The 15,293-nt window shown below is 42.8% G+C and overlaps 1 protein-coding gene across 3 annotated transcripts in view; it reads left to right on the top strand.

The window, feature by feature from the left end:
- The window catches only part of PHF2 (PHD finger protein 2), a 53,536-nt gene that overhangs the window by 26,517 nt on the left and 11,726 nt on the right, over nucleotides 1–15,293 (top strand). For all 3 annotated transcript variants that reach the window (XM_014891444.2, XM_088171733.1, XM_088171731.1), the window contains 14 exons: nucleotides 2,103–2,217; nucleotides 5,183–5,343; nucleotides 5,829–5,970; nucleotides 8,328–8,514; nucleotides 9,070–9,232; nucleotides 10,076–10,163; nucleotides 10,702–10,808; nucleotides 11,092–11,183; nucleotides 11,586–11,675; nucleotides 12,443–12,805; nucleotides 13,556–13,675; nucleotides 14,279–14,397; nucleotides 14,740–14,918; nucleotides 15,125–15,198. In XM_014891444.2, the coding sequence (XP_014746930.1) occupies nucleotides 2,103–2,217; nucleotides 5,183–5,343; nucleotides 5,829–5,970; nucleotides 8,328–8,514; nucleotides 9,070–9,232; nucleotides 10,076–10,163; nucleotides 10,702–10,808; nucleotides 11,092–11,183; nucleotides 11,586–11,675; nucleotides 12,443–12,805; nucleotides 13,556–13,675; nucleotides 14,279–14,397; nucleotides 14,740–14,918; nucleotides 15,125–15,198 (2,000 nt within the window). The remainder of the gene's footprint in view (nucleotides 1–2,102; nucleotides 2,218–5,182; nucleotides 5,344–5,828; nucleotides 5,971–8,327; nucleotides 8,515–9,069; nucleotides 9,233–10,075; nucleotides 10,164–10,701; nucleotides 10,809–11,091; nucleotides 11,184–11,585; nucleotides 11,676–12,442; nucleotides 12,806–13,555; nucleotides 13,676–14,278; nucleotides 14,398–14,739; nucleotides 14,919–15,124; nucleotides 15,199–15,293) is intronic.

Below are 15,293 nucleotides of genomic sequence, written 5' to 3'. Positions count from 1 at the left end.
CCAACTCAAACAGTCATTTAGGTTGGAAAAAACTCCAAGATGACTGAGTCCAACCTGTGACTCATCACCAGCTTGTCAAGACCAGAGAACTGAGTGCCATGTCCAGTTGTCTCATGAGCACTTCCAGGGATGGGCACTCCACCCCTTCCCTGGGCAGCCTTGTCCCATGCTTGACCACCCTTTTATTCTTCCTGAGCATTCAAGTTGATGATCCCTTCTACACAAATAGGTTTGACATAATGTATGTATTCCTGTGAATTACTCATTTTGAGCTACAGTTTTTGTAAAAATTTATTCCCTTTTTCCAATGTTGGACTTCCCAAAGGTTAAATTTGATCAGAAGGATCTGCAGAAAAAGAAATCTGTGATAAATTACAAAAAAGTAGTTTTTCTGGCCAAAGCTGGGATCTGTTGCACATGGGAATGAAACTTTAGTCCTTACTATGGTGCTTATGGCAAAGATTAAATATAGAAAACGTAGCTGAAAATGGACAAGGCTTGAATGTTTGATGCAGTGTAATGGACTCCAGCTGCCATCCAGGAGACAGCCTCTCCTGGGGAACACTCTGGGGTGAGGAATCTGGGCTGCCTCTGCAGGAGGGTTGGAAGGGAGAGGTGGATGGGAGAGATGGATGGGAGAGGGGGCTGGGAGAGGTGGCTGGTGAGGTTCAAGGGAGAGGTGGACGCCTGCCAGCTCTTGGTGCCGAGGCAAAGAGCTCCCTTGAGGTTTTGGGACAGTTGCAGTGGATTTGTCAATTCACTACTGATCTGTCGCTTTCATTTCCCAACACTCCATGCTATCTGGAGTGTAATAAAGGAATGTGCTTAGAGGATAAGCTCTTTAATTTTCCTGTGGCAAGTGACACCTCTTCCCTGGGACTTGCACTCAGAGTGCAAGTGCAATCAGCACACTCGTGGTGTGGATTCAGATGTACTGAGAGGGGGAGGAGGCGGAGATTGGGAAGAGAGGGAGAGGAGGAAGGTTTGGCGTTCAAGCCAGGCTTGTTTCCTTTGTTACCAGGAGCATTGAATTAATACACTAAGCCTGAGAGTCATTAAGATAAAGAACTAGCAGCTTTAATGAATATCTCCAGCTAGGCTGGGCCTGCATGGAACGAATAAACCCAACATGTTTTGTGCAAAACCTGGGATGGACTCACTGGGAGATGTCTTTCCTTGAGTTATTCCAGGCCTGTGGTCAGGAAAGCAAAATTTGCTCTTTCCAAATCTCATGTATTATATCTCTAGGCTCCAGATTCCTTTCCGAATGGAAAAGTATGTGGATCTCTGTGTGTGCAAAGAGTGAGGAGTGGGTGCCATCCTTGAGGAGTCTGCTGCCTTCCCTCACTGTTTTGATAAGAGGTCTGGACCTGGAGTGAAAAACTGAGTTTCATGTTGTAAAACAAGGGTGGAAAATGAAAATATGTGACATATGAAAATTCTATTAACAGAGGCTTTAAGTGATACAAATGTGGAAAAACCCAGTTTCCTACCAAAGTGAGTTTCTCTGGACACACTGTGGAAGCAGGAACAGCTGAGGGAGATAGTGCTGACTCAGGGGAAAAGCAGGACCAGTTTTTCTTGCTTTGTGTTATCTGGCTGTCAGAGGCAGGGCAAAACCACACTGAAACCTAACTGGCTCACGTGTGCTCACTCCTGCTGGCCCTTTTTCCCTGATGGATTCTCCTGTGTGTCCATCCCTCACTGGGAGCAGAGTCAAGGAGTCTCAATCTGTTGTCAGGTGCAGGTCTGAGCCATAATAAATTCCCTTTCTGGGAGTTTCCTGGTGAGGGTGAGGGGCAGTGTGAGAGCCCAGGGTGTCCAGAGCCAGTGCTTGTGTGAGGCTGCAGGCACTGCAGCTCAGCAATTACCCAGCTGCTGCCCTCTGCTCCAAAATGCTCACTGCTCACTCTGTAATGTATTCAGCTGCACCACTATCATCTAATGGGGCATTGAGAGCAATATTAAAACCTGCAGGGCAGCATGGCAGGGGTTCCCTCCACTCTGCTCATGTGAGAAATTAAATGAAGATTCATCCTTCCTGCCAATGCCTTAATAATTATCTTCAATTTAACATAACCGTCCAATTAATTCTTTTTCAGTGAAAAAGAAAAGAAATTGGCATAAGCATGATACTGGCCAGACGACGGAGGTCAAGCCTGTACAGAATGGGAGCCAAGTGTTTATTAAAGAGCTTCGAAGTCGGACGTTTCCCAGGTGGGTTTTGGTCTGGACAGGGTGCAGGGGCAGTGCTGGGGTCCTGTGAGGCTGGGGATGGTCTGTGCTGGAAGCATTGCAGAGTATTGGTGATTAAGTCAGTGCTGTTTGACTGCAGATGTCTCAGGCTCTTTCCTTTTTCACATTTGTGCAGCTGTATTCAGATCTCCTCTCGGCTGAGCCCAGTGCCTGTGGATTTCCGTAAATGCTGGGATTTGGGAAGGCAAGGATCATGGAATCAGAGAATGGTTTGGGTGGGAAGAGACCTCAAAGCCCATCCAGTCCCACCCCTGCCATGGGCAGGGACACCTTCCATGTCCCAGGCTGCTCCAAGCCCCAATGTCCAACCTGGGCTTGGGCACTGCCAGGGATCCAGGGGCAACCACAGCTGCTCTGGGCATCCTGTGCCACGACCTTATCCCCTTACAGGGAACAATTCCTTCCAAACATCCAATCTAAATCTCTCCTAGTTTAAAACTCTTCTCCCTTGTCCTATCACTATCTACCTCTGGAGAAACTCACTCTTGCTGTTTTTCATAATCCCCCTTTAGGCACTGAAAATGGCTCTAAGATCTCCCCAGAGCCGTCTCTTCTCCAGGTTGAACCAGAGTGTGTTTGGCCCCTGGAACATCCACTTGCATAAGAAACTAAGCAACTTACTGCATAGAATTCTCCAGTTCTCAAAATTCTAATGTCTTTGCTGAAGTCTGTCCCCATCTTGGACAGAACAATGACGTGCTTGCTGGGTGACAAAGGCTCTGTTACTGGGGTAATGAATGGGACTAATTGTTAGGTGGCATGTCCCACATGTTATTAGGCTGCTCCACAGCCACTTGCAAGAGTCATCATTTTCTTTTGGCTCTTTAATGTAGGCTGTAGCCAAATAAATCCTTAATTATTAATAACTAATTATTTTAGAGGAGTCCTTGGAGAGTGGCAAAGTAAACACATAACTTTTTCCTTTTTATTAAGAATTTAATTTCACATTTAATTTAAGATACTAGTCTTAGGCTGCTTAAAGAAAAAGCTGAAAATACTTAAATAATTCTGGGAATTGTTTTGCAGCTTTTATAGATGTGTTTTGCTGAGCTCAGGACGAGTATTTTTACTTGCCTTGCTATTTCCATTGGGGCCTGCAAGGTTTTTTTATTTTTGTCTTTGCTGTTGATCCTTTTTTATTTTTTTGTAATTTGTAATTTGACAGGCTGCACAGCTCATTTTTAAAAAGATTTATGGCCCAGGCAGACTGATTTCAGTAACTTCGGGTAGCTTCTGAGACTGCAGTCACACATATAGTATCTCTGAGTCACTCCAAAATTGATATAAATAATACAGCCTCCCATTTTTTCTCTTTCTTACTCATTAATGTGAGCATAAGAAAATCCTGCTGCCAAATGAATCTCGTGAGACAGGAGGGTCTGTAGCACAAAGAAATGCCTGCAAGATCTGGGGCTTGAACACAAGGTCTCATGGAGGAATTTTCTCCTCCAAAGCAATGGATGGGATGTACAGATGTGACAGACCAGCCCCAGCACTTGGCACCCAGAGGTGCTGGAGGGAACAGGGGGCTCAGACCAGGAGCATCACTAATGAATCCCAGCACGAGGCAGGGATTGAACACAACCAGTGTTCACAACCCCCAGTGAGTGCTTGGGAGGGTCTCAGGTCAAAAGGAACACTGAAGAGAGAATTCTCTTCATGTCATTCTGTTCTAAAATGTTGTGTTGGTTTGAAAGCAAAACCAGTGCGAGGCTCCAAGTCAGTAATACAATTTAATAGGAAAAAAAAAAAAAAAAGAAAAAATAAAATACATGCAATAATACAAAAGAAAAACCACCGACAGAGTCAGAATACAACCTGACACCCTGTCAGTCAGGGTGTTGGTAGCAGTCCGTATAAATGGTGGCTGCAGTCCTCTTGGATAACGGATGTGGTTCCGTTGAAGCAGTGCTCCTGTAGAAGGTGCAGTTTTCCTCCGAAGATCCAGCGATGATGTGGAAATGGTCCGACTTTCCTCTGGGATCCAGTAGAAAGGTCTGCCTTCGCGTCCCAAACCCCAGTTTTTTATCTAGGTAGGAAAGGCTTGGCTCCTGCCCCTGGCTGGGGCATCTCCCAGTGGGATGATGTAATCTTATCAGTCACACAATAGGACTTAATGGCCCATTAACGGAATATATCTTCTGGAGGAAGGATGGGTTGTGAAAAGATAACGATGATCATCCCCCGATCTTATCAGATGGCACATCAGCAGAGGATATCTCCCACAGAGATAAGGATCACCACCCCTCCCACATTTCAACAGATGGTGATAGAATACACATTTTTGCATTGTACCCCAGGACAAATGTTTAATATCGAAATAGCACTGGAGTAGCAAGAGTAACAGTGATAACAATTAAATTGATTATTCCCTGGGAGGATGTGCAGGCCCTGGCACAGGTGCCCAGAGCTGCTGTGGCTGCCCCTGGATCCCTGGCAGTGTCCAAGGCCAGGCTGGACTTTGGAGCTTGGAGCAACCTGGGATGGTGCAAGGTGTCCCTGCAACTTCAAAATGATCTGCAGTATATTTCCCGAGCACATTATTTGGCTACTTTAAAATGATATGCAGCACATTTCTAGGGTCATTTATTTGACATTGGGTAACGTTTTTAATCTCACCTTCTTTAGAGTGAAACATTTAACATTAATTCCTTTAACATTGATCACTGGTAGCTATCCTACAGCTGAGGAAAATGGTCTTTTGCTTATTTTAGGACTTGCAGTGGTTGCAGCACAAGGCTCAAGCAATTGATGTTGCATGATTTTGTTGTGCCCTTCATGGTTTTCAGTGAATGGAGTTTTAGCTTATGTACCTAATTTGCCTATAATTTCTTTTCCGCAGTGTCTGCCTTTCAGCAGTGAAACACAGAATGTTCCAAACTCAGTGGGGAGCCCCTCACCACTGAATCTATGTTTGCTTTTGCAGTGCTGAAGACATAGTGGTGAAAGTGCCAGGCAGCCAGCTGACAGCAGAGTATTTGGAAGAAAAGGGCTTTGCAGAGCCCATCCTGGTCCCCAAGAAGGATGGGCTGGGCCTGGCTGTGCCTGCACCCACCTTCTATGTCAGCGACGTCGAGAACTACGTCGGTGGGTATCTGGCGTTGCACTGCTTGGAGCTCAGCTGCATTATAGAAATAATGAATTGTATTGTAAAATATTGTCTGTGCCATGTGCTGTACTGGTCTCAGTGTTTGTTATGTAGTGAGAGCTTGTAGTTAGCAATTAAGTTGCTCTTGTTTTGTGTGGCAGCTTGGCAGTGAGGCTGAACCAGCCTGCTCTGCTCTCCACAGCTCTGCACAAGCAGTAACAGCCGAAGTGGTATCAAGGAATGGCTTTCCCAGGGACATGACTACAAAAGCACCATTTAATGGGTATTATGTATATGCAGGTCTTTATGTATGTATGTTTGTGTGGGTACATACATAACCAACAGGGAAGATCGAAGGGCTGAAAAGGTCAAGAAAATCAGAAGATTGAGATGTTTCTGGACAGGTTAACTCACCCCCAAGCATAGAAAAGAGGGCAAGGCAGACTGTCCATCAACCTGTCCTCTCCATTGAATTCATGTGCAGGGCCGGAGCGGAGTGTTGATGTCACTGATGTCACCAAGCAGAAAGATTGCAAGATGAAGCTCAAGGAATTTGTGGATTACTACTACAGCACAAACAGGAAAAGGGTCTTAAATGTCACAAACCTGGAGTTCTCTGACACCAGGTAGGTGTTCAACCTGCTTCACAGTAATTACTACAGATTTATTTTGATTTATAATTTGTATTTAATTTATTATTTTGTATATAACAAATTTCTATATAATAACATAGCTGTATACTATGCTATACTACCTTATGTATTTATTTTTGAATTATATTAATATTACTTACATGGAATTTTATATAAATTATAATTTAAAATTACTGAATCCCACATCGTGTCTGGGATACGTGGCTGGGTTCAGCCTCTGCCTTCCCCAGTGCTTTTCCTCCTTGTTTAGCAGCTTCTGGCTGCTCTGACTTTAGGTGTAGGGTAGCATGTCACTAGGTGTCCTTTGGGAAGAATAACTTTGGAATTTTGTTATAATTCTGAAATCCTACAGCACATGTACTAGTCCTGGTTACAGTGCTTTTGCCAGGTAACCTGTGATCTGTCTGATCTCAGCTCAGGGTCAGGGTAATGATGACTTCCCAGTGGCAGGCTGGGGGTGATGGTGCAGATCAGAGGGATCAGATATTGGGAAGAAATTCCTCCTTGTGAGGGTGGGCAGGCCATGGCACAGGTTGCTCAGAGCAGCTGTGGCTGCCCCTGGATCCCTGGCAGTGCCCAAGGCCAGGCTGGACATTGGGATTTGGAGCAGCCAGGGACAGTGAAAGGTGTCCCTGCCCAAGACTAGATGGGGATGAGATGATCTTTAAGGTCCCTTCCAACCCAAACCAACCTGTGATTCCATTAGCTGATGCCAATGCTGAGTCCACTGCCTGGGGCTCTCTGCAGCTGTGCTGCCATAACTGAGCAGTGCTGTCCTTCCAGCAGTGGGCAGGGACATCTCTGAGATATTGAACACCAAGAGCTGTGCAGGTTATTTTCACAGGCCACGTATCCTTTGGGGTAGCTGATGCTTCCAGAAGGGAAGCACCAGGAAAAGGAAAAGATTCTTTTGCACATAAACACTACTCAGATGATAATGAATATCAGCAGAAAAACAAAAAATTGTAGTTTTGGGGAGCATTCTGCTTCAGCATGAAGGCTGAAAAAAGAAGGCTGGTGGATAATGGCAAGCTAATTTTTCCCAGGCATTCCCCTGATCCCTGTGGCTGGAATTTAGTGGCTCACCCCCATCGCTGCAGAGAGCAGCTCTGCTCACTGCAGGTTTGAGACCACCGGGATTCTCAGCAGAGATTTTTTCAGCTTTCTGCCATTATCCCCAAATAATGGGATGTCTTTTTTCCTGAAGGACTGCTGGAGCTGTCGTTCATACTCTGCTAATCGAGACATTAATAGCAAATATTTTATTTCTTAGCATAGACAGTGACAGTTTAATTGAATGCACAGCTCCATCTTCCCTGCCATGGAAATGGAGTTATTGTCATCAGGGCTTGACACTGAGCACAAATTACATGTGGGAATATTTAATATTGGTTTGAAGTGCAGATACTCTTACTGATGTGGTATTTTAGAGTGTCTAGCAGTGACTCTTCACCTCCTGCACTATCAGTCCAAATTTTGGACTATTTGAATCTACAATTTAGCACATTCTAGGATGAAACACTTACTATCTGGTTGTCATGCCACTGCATTGTCTTAGCTGTGATTATAGTGTATGTTATGTATTTGACAAAAACATAATATATAAATTATATAAATAAATAAATAGGAACATATGTTCAGTGTGAATGAAGATAATAAAAAAATTTGTATAAATTTAGATACATATCCAGTAAGAGTATGTTCTTAATGTACATAAATAGATTCATTCATATAAATTATAGAAATATATTATATATATTATATTTTAAATATATTCACGTTATTAACCCAAATTAGACTTTTTCCTTCTTCTGAGCTTTTAGTATAACTTAATCTAAATTAGATTGCTGATTTTCAGCATCAGATCAAGAGTTTTTTATCCACAAGCATTAATGTTACTATTATTAGGATTATTAACATTAAGCTTGACTTGCTAATTTTTACAGTTTACCAGGGGATTCCTGTCCAAGTGCATACATTTCACTTTCTGTTCTGGAGGGGCCTGGGAAGGTGGCTGTGATCACAGCAGTGTTGGTACCTGAGCCTGCATAGCAGGGGCTGGAAAACTGCAACCAGCACATATTTGATCATAGATGATACTGCTGAAAGAAGGCAAAAGGATTGTTGTTAACTCATCACACTTAAAAAACCTTAAATCTCTGTCTGCAAACAGTTTTCCATAATTTTCTGAATGAAAAGCAGTTCCACTGCCACAAGAGGAGCTGCTCCAGTTTGCCGTGCAAGTATTTGTCACACTCCCTTCTAGCTGTACCAGGGTCGTGGTGCTCTGTTTTAAAAGCTGCCTGTGTGTTCTCCACTCTCTCTGTAAGGATGTCCAGCTTTGTAGAGCCTCCTGATATTGTTAAGAAGCTGTCCTGGGTGGAAAATTATTGGCCTGACGATGCTCTACTGGCTAAACCCAAAGTGACCAAGTACTGCCTGATCTGCGTGAAGGACAGCTACACTGACTTCCACATAGATTCTGGGGGGGCTTCTGCCTGGTACCACGTGCTGAAGGTGAGGGAGCCTAGTTTTCAGGTATAGCTAGTAACAAACTCAATTTTACACACAAAGCCATCATAGAATTCTCTCCAGAATTAATCTCTCCGTTCTTTTCATCATTGTCCTGTTGTATCTGAGCCTTAACTGCTCTAAGTGAGTACACTCCCAGAGGTGCCAGGGTCTCCTGAGTGAGGAAGCACTTGGAGCTTCATGGAAGTCCTCTGTGTATTTTCGCCCTATTAGGATTTTAATGGTTGTTTAGTGCCTTCTGCACATACATCACCCTAGGCCTTAAAGATACCACATTCTGTTTTTGCAGTGTGGTGGAGCCTGGCACTCTAAACTTTTTGTGCCATCACTCACACAAATCTGAGCAGGTGTGGTCAGCTGTGATTGAATTATTTCAGCCCTTCTCCACAAAGCTGACTAATTAATTTTATTTAAATGCTGCCAAAATACATGTTACATATGTGTTTAGGTAAATATTTGTATGTGTGTCTGTGTGTGCGCGGGCCAGTTCAGTGTTGTTTAATTTGGCTGCTTATTACTAATTTTATATTTATAATTCAGGGAGAAAAGATCTTTTATCTCATCAAACCAGCCTCTGCAAATATTTCTCTGTATGAACGCTGGCAGTCAGCAGCAAATCACAGTGAGATGTTTTTTGCAGACCAAGTAGATAAATGTTACAGATGCACCGTTAAACAAGGCCAGACACTCTTCATCCCATCAGGTGAGCAGGTGGGGGAGGAGGGTTTTCCTCATCCTTTAGAGCAGCACATCCAAAATGCCAGAGGGGTGGGATTTGACAACTTTCTCTGACAAGATATGGAGTCTAATTCTCAGTAGAGGTTTTATTTCATGTGCTTACAAACAAAACAAATCAGAACTTGTACTGGTCTCTATTAATATTTTAGCAGCCTTTTAAAAGTTAAACTATTAGGGAGAGTGTTCCACTCGTGGTCTAGATGGGTTGTAGTAACTCATGAGTTCTCTTTCTGTATCCATCATGTCATTGGTGCTTTCTGACATCTAACAGACAACTTATATTGAATGAATTTGCATTCTGACCATGACACTCCCAAATTCTTGTCACAGACATTAATCCCCTATGACTCTCAGGAACTACAGGTGAATGTGTAAGCAGATTCTCTCACCAAATGTTTACACACTTGAATTTTACCTTGGGTGTAAGAAGTAGAAAGTAGGTGTTTCTCTTATGACCATCTGTGGAGCAAATGGTGGAACAAACACAGCGATTTATAGAGAGTCACTAACTTAAGTAGATTTTTATGTGAAAATACATGTTTGGAAAACACCTGATTCTGACACTGTGATAAAGCACATGCCAGGGGCTGTTTCAGGTCTTTGTGGAGACAGGAAAGCAGCTGCCATTATGTATCCAAGCAAAGAAGGGACCAGAGGCAGCTTTGTTCAAAGTGTGTGTGGTTCTGGGGCTGGGCTGTGTGGGTACCTGTGAGCAAGGTGCTCAGTGAAGTGCAGACATCCTTTGGGATTGAAGTCTGTGCTAATGGCCTTCGAATTCTTGTCTTGAGGACCCTTCTCTCTCTTTTAGGTTGGATTTATGCAACTCTAACACCAGTAGACTGCCTGGCGTTTGCAGGACATTTTCTACACAGTCTAAGCGTGGAAATGCAGATGAGGTAATCTGTCTTTAAAATCTAAAGTTATGTAGAGGCTCATTTTAAAATAAATCAGTAATAACGTATCATTTACAGTAATACTAGCTCTTGGGCAGTTTTGGCACTCACCTTTGCCCCCTCTGATTGTGGTCCCTGGTGCTGAGTTATCCTGAGCTGTCCTTGCACCTTTGACAATGCACCGGAGGTGTCCAGCTTGATGTGGCCACATCCTGAAGGCAGAACTGTTACACACTGCCTGGAGTTTTACCCTGGCACCTGCCCTTCACTGCTGGATCAACCCCCACCTGCTCGGCTGGGCTCTTTTCCCAGTGTAAGACAATACAATCAGTTCTCTACTGATTCTGGGCAAATGATGCAATAAAACCATCATACATCTGTATCTCAGTATTTTACCAGTGCTGTCATGTTTTGCTTTTGGCCTGAGGCCCAGCCTACGCGGCAGCAGGGTAAAGAGGGGACCCACTGCAAAGTGACCCTGACACTTCTGTGACCCACTCGTGCTCTGCCATGCCCAGGTTCCTGTGACTTTGTCTTGCAGGGCATATGAAGTAGAAAGGCGTTTGAAAATCGTCAGTCTGACTCAGTTTCCCAACTTTGAAACGGCATGTTGGTATACGGGGAAGCATCTACTAGAGAAATTCAAAGGTAAAACTGCATTTCCTTGCCTACCCTGATGGCTCAGCTTCGGGATCTGAGGACAATTACCCTGAATCTCAGTAGCCATAATTGACAGGTGGGAAGGCTCAGCTGGATTTGGGACACAGTAAAAACTGATTATTACCATCAGGTTGTAGTAGGTATTAATTTGTGGGGCTAAATCTCAAAGAGTTAACTTCAGCTTCCCCAGTTACAATTTTCAAATTAAATGCTTGCTGTAAACAACTGTAGCTGTCAGTGGCTGAGTGACAAGTGTTTTTCCTCTGCTTAGGTTTGCATAAAGCTGGACAACAACCTCCTGCTCATCTCCTTCAAGGAGCAAAGATTCTCAATGGTGCTTTCAGGTCGTGGACTAAAAAACAGGTGGGAGAAGCAGCTTGGGTTAATATTATTTGTTTGTCAGTTGCTGGAGCAGAGAGGAAATTCTGGAACAAGTAACATCTCCATTGCAAAACATCTAATTCTAAGATGCCAAAGAGAAGGTATTAGGAGAACTGGGGATGAGCAAAGTGATGTTGCAGTTGTGAAAATGAAATAATATCTGAAAAAGAATGATTGACTTTGTTGTTCTCTCAGGACAACTTGTTACCATAACACCCAGAACAGGGGAAAAATTTTTTTTTCTTATTTGAATGTCTAATGCAGTCAAGATTAATTTAAATACATAGGAAAAAATATGGACAAGTCACTTTAAGAGGGTTTTTTAAAAAATATTTTTGAAGAAAATATGCACAGAAACAGCCATTTGGCTTTGTTGTGTTTTAGGCTTTAGCAGAGCATGAAGATGAACTACCAGAAAACTTCAAACCAGCACAACTTATCAAGGACCTTGCCAAAGAAATAAGATTAAGTGAGGTTTGTGCTGTTTTTATAATATTTACTGTGTTGGGTGTCCAGGATATAAAATGCACGGAGGTACCACCCATTGAGTGTGGTGTCAAATCCTGCTGGCTGGAGATGTGTGACAGCAAAAGATGGCCACAGCTGGCTCAGCTCCTTCAGGAAGACATTGTGCTGCATTCCACCCTGTTCCTAACCACATCCAGAGACCTCAAAACTGAAACCTATCTTGTTCTTTGATCCACTTTGAAATAGTATTTAAGTTTTCTGATTGTCAGAACAGCAAGTTAAGCAGAAAAAAATTTATTTTTAATTAGTCAGTGTTAATTTTAATTGGGCAGCTATTTTACTGCTAATTTTTCCCAGGGGCATGAAATGTGATTCTGCTATATTTATCACATCAGATTTGAATGGAAGGGGTTTTTGCTCGAGGTGATCAGCATTTTAAGCAGAAGGCTGTTCATTTTATCCATCCTGTGTGGACAGGCCATTTAAGAGTCCCACATGATGGTACAACCCAGTGAGGGTTACATTCCTACCAAGCCTCTGGAGTTATTGCAGGCCAGGCTTGAGGAATGTGGGGGTGGGATTGGTGAGCAGTGCATTTCTGTGGCCTTGGTGGGATTTTCATTCCTCGGTCAGACTGACCTGTGCTGCAGATCTCCCTCCATCACACCTTTGGGCATCTCTGGGGTTTGTTTCCCATCTAACGGGGGGTGCAGGTGAATATCCAAAACGGGACCGGTGTGTCTGAACACCTTGTACTTTGTGCCAAACCACAGAACGCTTCAAAAGCCAGCAAAGCAGACTCGAGTGCCAACCCCACGGCCGAGGAGATCTGTCCTGTGGAGAAGGAGGAGGCTCCATCACCTGTCCAAGTCACCCCTCCGCCCCTACCTGTAGAAAAGCTCCCTAAAAAAAAGACTCCCAAAACTGTGAAAACCCCTAAACAACTCAAGCCATCCAAACCCCCGAAGCCTCCCAAGCCCCCCAAACCTCCCAAAACACCAAAAGTGAAGGGAGAAGGCAAAAAGAAAGGAAAGAAAGCGAAGGAGAGCCCACCACCAGCCATCCCCAACCTCGACCTGCTGGAGGCACACACGAAGGAGGCTCTGACCAAGATCGAGACGCCAAAGAAGGGGAAGGTGGGTCGTGTTTGAACCTCTCCCTCTTCTCCCACCCTCAGAGAGATAAAATCATTCCCTAAGTCTCACGCAAAAAGTAGCATGTGCCACACATTGTGAAACCCTGGCTCTGCAGAAGCAAAGGAAAAGTTTGTAACTGCTGGCTCACTGCCTTTCTCTTACTCAGCTGGTGGGTTTGCTTTGATGTGGAGCCTCCCAGAAACCCACTGATCTCAAAAGGTGTCAATGACAAAAGAACTTGGTCCTAAAGTGCCTCATTTGCTTGAGATGTTACTCTAGAATGAGTGACTGAAAACAGAACAATAGTTTTCTTCCACTTTTGCCCACTTTCTTTTAGACATCCTTTAATTCTGATGCCCTTTAATTCAGCGTGAATTTTGCTACTGATTTCAGTAGGGGCCAGGATCGTCAAGGCACTGACAGAGGAATGGTTGTACATTGTTTGTGAAGAAATATCCATAAATCTTTCCTAAAATGTTTCTGAAGTTCTAACACTTTGTGTGCAGGTTGTGAAACCTGTTGTGGGGTGACAGACAGGGAGAGGAGAGTATTCATGTATCAAGGAGAAGTGCAGCTGCTGTTCTGCGCACTCTGAAGGAGAAATATTTGATTGAACCTCAATTTGGGGTTCAAAAAGAATAAATGGGAGTTTTCAAATATATATAATGTTATTGCCCAGATAAAGCCTGTATTTCTGACATGCCAACACTCCATCCTCATTCAGAAGACTTTTTCCTGACTTTTTCCCAGGCTGCAAAGAATGTTTTAAGTGCTCCCAATAAGGAATCTGCGAGCAAGCAGAATGAGGTGGAGAAATTTGAAGTTCGAGAGCAAAATAAAAGCAAAACAGAAGCCAAATGGAAATACAAGGTAATGTCTCCTGTTAAATTCTGCCACATAATGATAAAAAGGGTAGGGAGTTGTTTGTGGCTCTGCTTAAGTGGAGAGAGCGAGGCACCAATTTTCTGTTCTCAAAGAAAAGAAAATTAAGCAGGAAATAATCAATTAATCCCTTATAAAGGAAGAGGGGTTGGATGGATTCTCCAAAAGCATGTGCTGAATTGTCCATTTGTCCATAGTGACACCAGACTGTTAGCAGGGAGATGGTTCAGTGTTGATCCCTTTTGTGACTCTTGCTCTGACACAGTCCTACTAGTTTAAGTCTGAAATCAATAACTAATCAGTAGCTAACTAATAGCTAATAATCAATAACTAATTTTAATGGTATAAAATGAGAGTTAATGACATCTGAATTATGCCCTATGGATTAAAAGACTGCCTTTCTTGAGGGCTAATGCAGGGTAGGTGAAATTCACTCATAGAATAGAACATTATGTCTGCAGGGAAAATTTGATAGAATTTTTAATAAAGGAAAATTTAACAGGCTTAGATTCTGAGGGTACCTGGGAAGCTGAAACATAAATGACTAATTTAACTGATTTATATATTTTGTTTTGGTCTTTTGCCTTTCAGAACAGTAAACCTGATTCACTTCTAAAAATGGAAGAGGAACATAAATCGGAAAAGACTCCTTTATCAGGAAATAAAGACAACAAATTCACATTCTCTTTCTCTAATAAGAAATTGCTCGGGTAAGTAAAAATATGACAACACATATCAAATAAAAAAGGAAATTGCAAGGAGGTCATTATTTATATTTTTTATATAAGGCTATGAAAATCTGCCTTTCTGGTCCATGTAGAAAATACCCTATCATTAAAACTTCTTCTAGTGCTCTAGTCAGAGTCCTATTTTGAGATATAAATCCTACGTTCAGAAATGTGTTTGTAAAATTATTCTAGTTGCTTTGGCATCCCTGAAAGAATTCAATTTGACTGAGATTTCTGCATAGAGATACTCGCTGTCTGTCAAGTCATAATCTGTTTTCTACTCAGAGTGTTGTTATTGATTTGTAAATTTATTTTTTTTTTCAGTTCAAAGGGAGTCAAAACTCATCTGAATACCAGCGTGTTTGGGTCACTGCAGAATTTTAAAGAGGACAAATCCAAACCTGTACGGGATGAATATGAATATGTGTCAGATGATGGTGAACTAAAAATTGATGAGTTTCCAATCAGAAGAAAGAAAAACACTGCAAAAAGAGAACTGCCCTGTAAGGATATTTCCTGGTTTGTCTTTATTTGCTCAACAAGGTCTTAGGTAGTGATGGTCCAAGACAATCGATATAATCTTTGAAATCTATGTGATTTATAATAAAGAAAGCCATGTCTTACCTGTCAGTCAAATGTGAGTGGAATAGGAGGACTGGTTTTTGAAGGGAAAAACGCCATGACTTTTTGTTTCTTTTTATTTATTTAGTTTTATCAGATAAAAAGGAAGCCCTGCAGCACACTCCTGTTAAGAAGCCGAAGGTGGAGTCGGTACCATACAAGGTATGAGGTTATTGTACCTTCACAAGGAGGCACTCCTACAACATGAGGCTCTCTAAGGTCCTTTCCAACCCAAACCATTCTGTGATTCTCTTCCT

Source organism: Sturnus vulgaris, chromosome 11 (assembly GCF_052056855.1).
Source record: "Sturnus vulgaris isolate bStuVul1 chromosome 11, bStuVul1.hap1, whole genome shotgun sequence".
NCBI lineage: Eukaryota > Metazoa > Chordata > Aves > Passeriformes > Sturnidae > Sturnus > Sturnus vulgaris.
The sequence above is the reverse complement of the archived record's forward strand: the minus strand, read 5'-3'. Positions and strand labels throughout refer to the sequence as shown.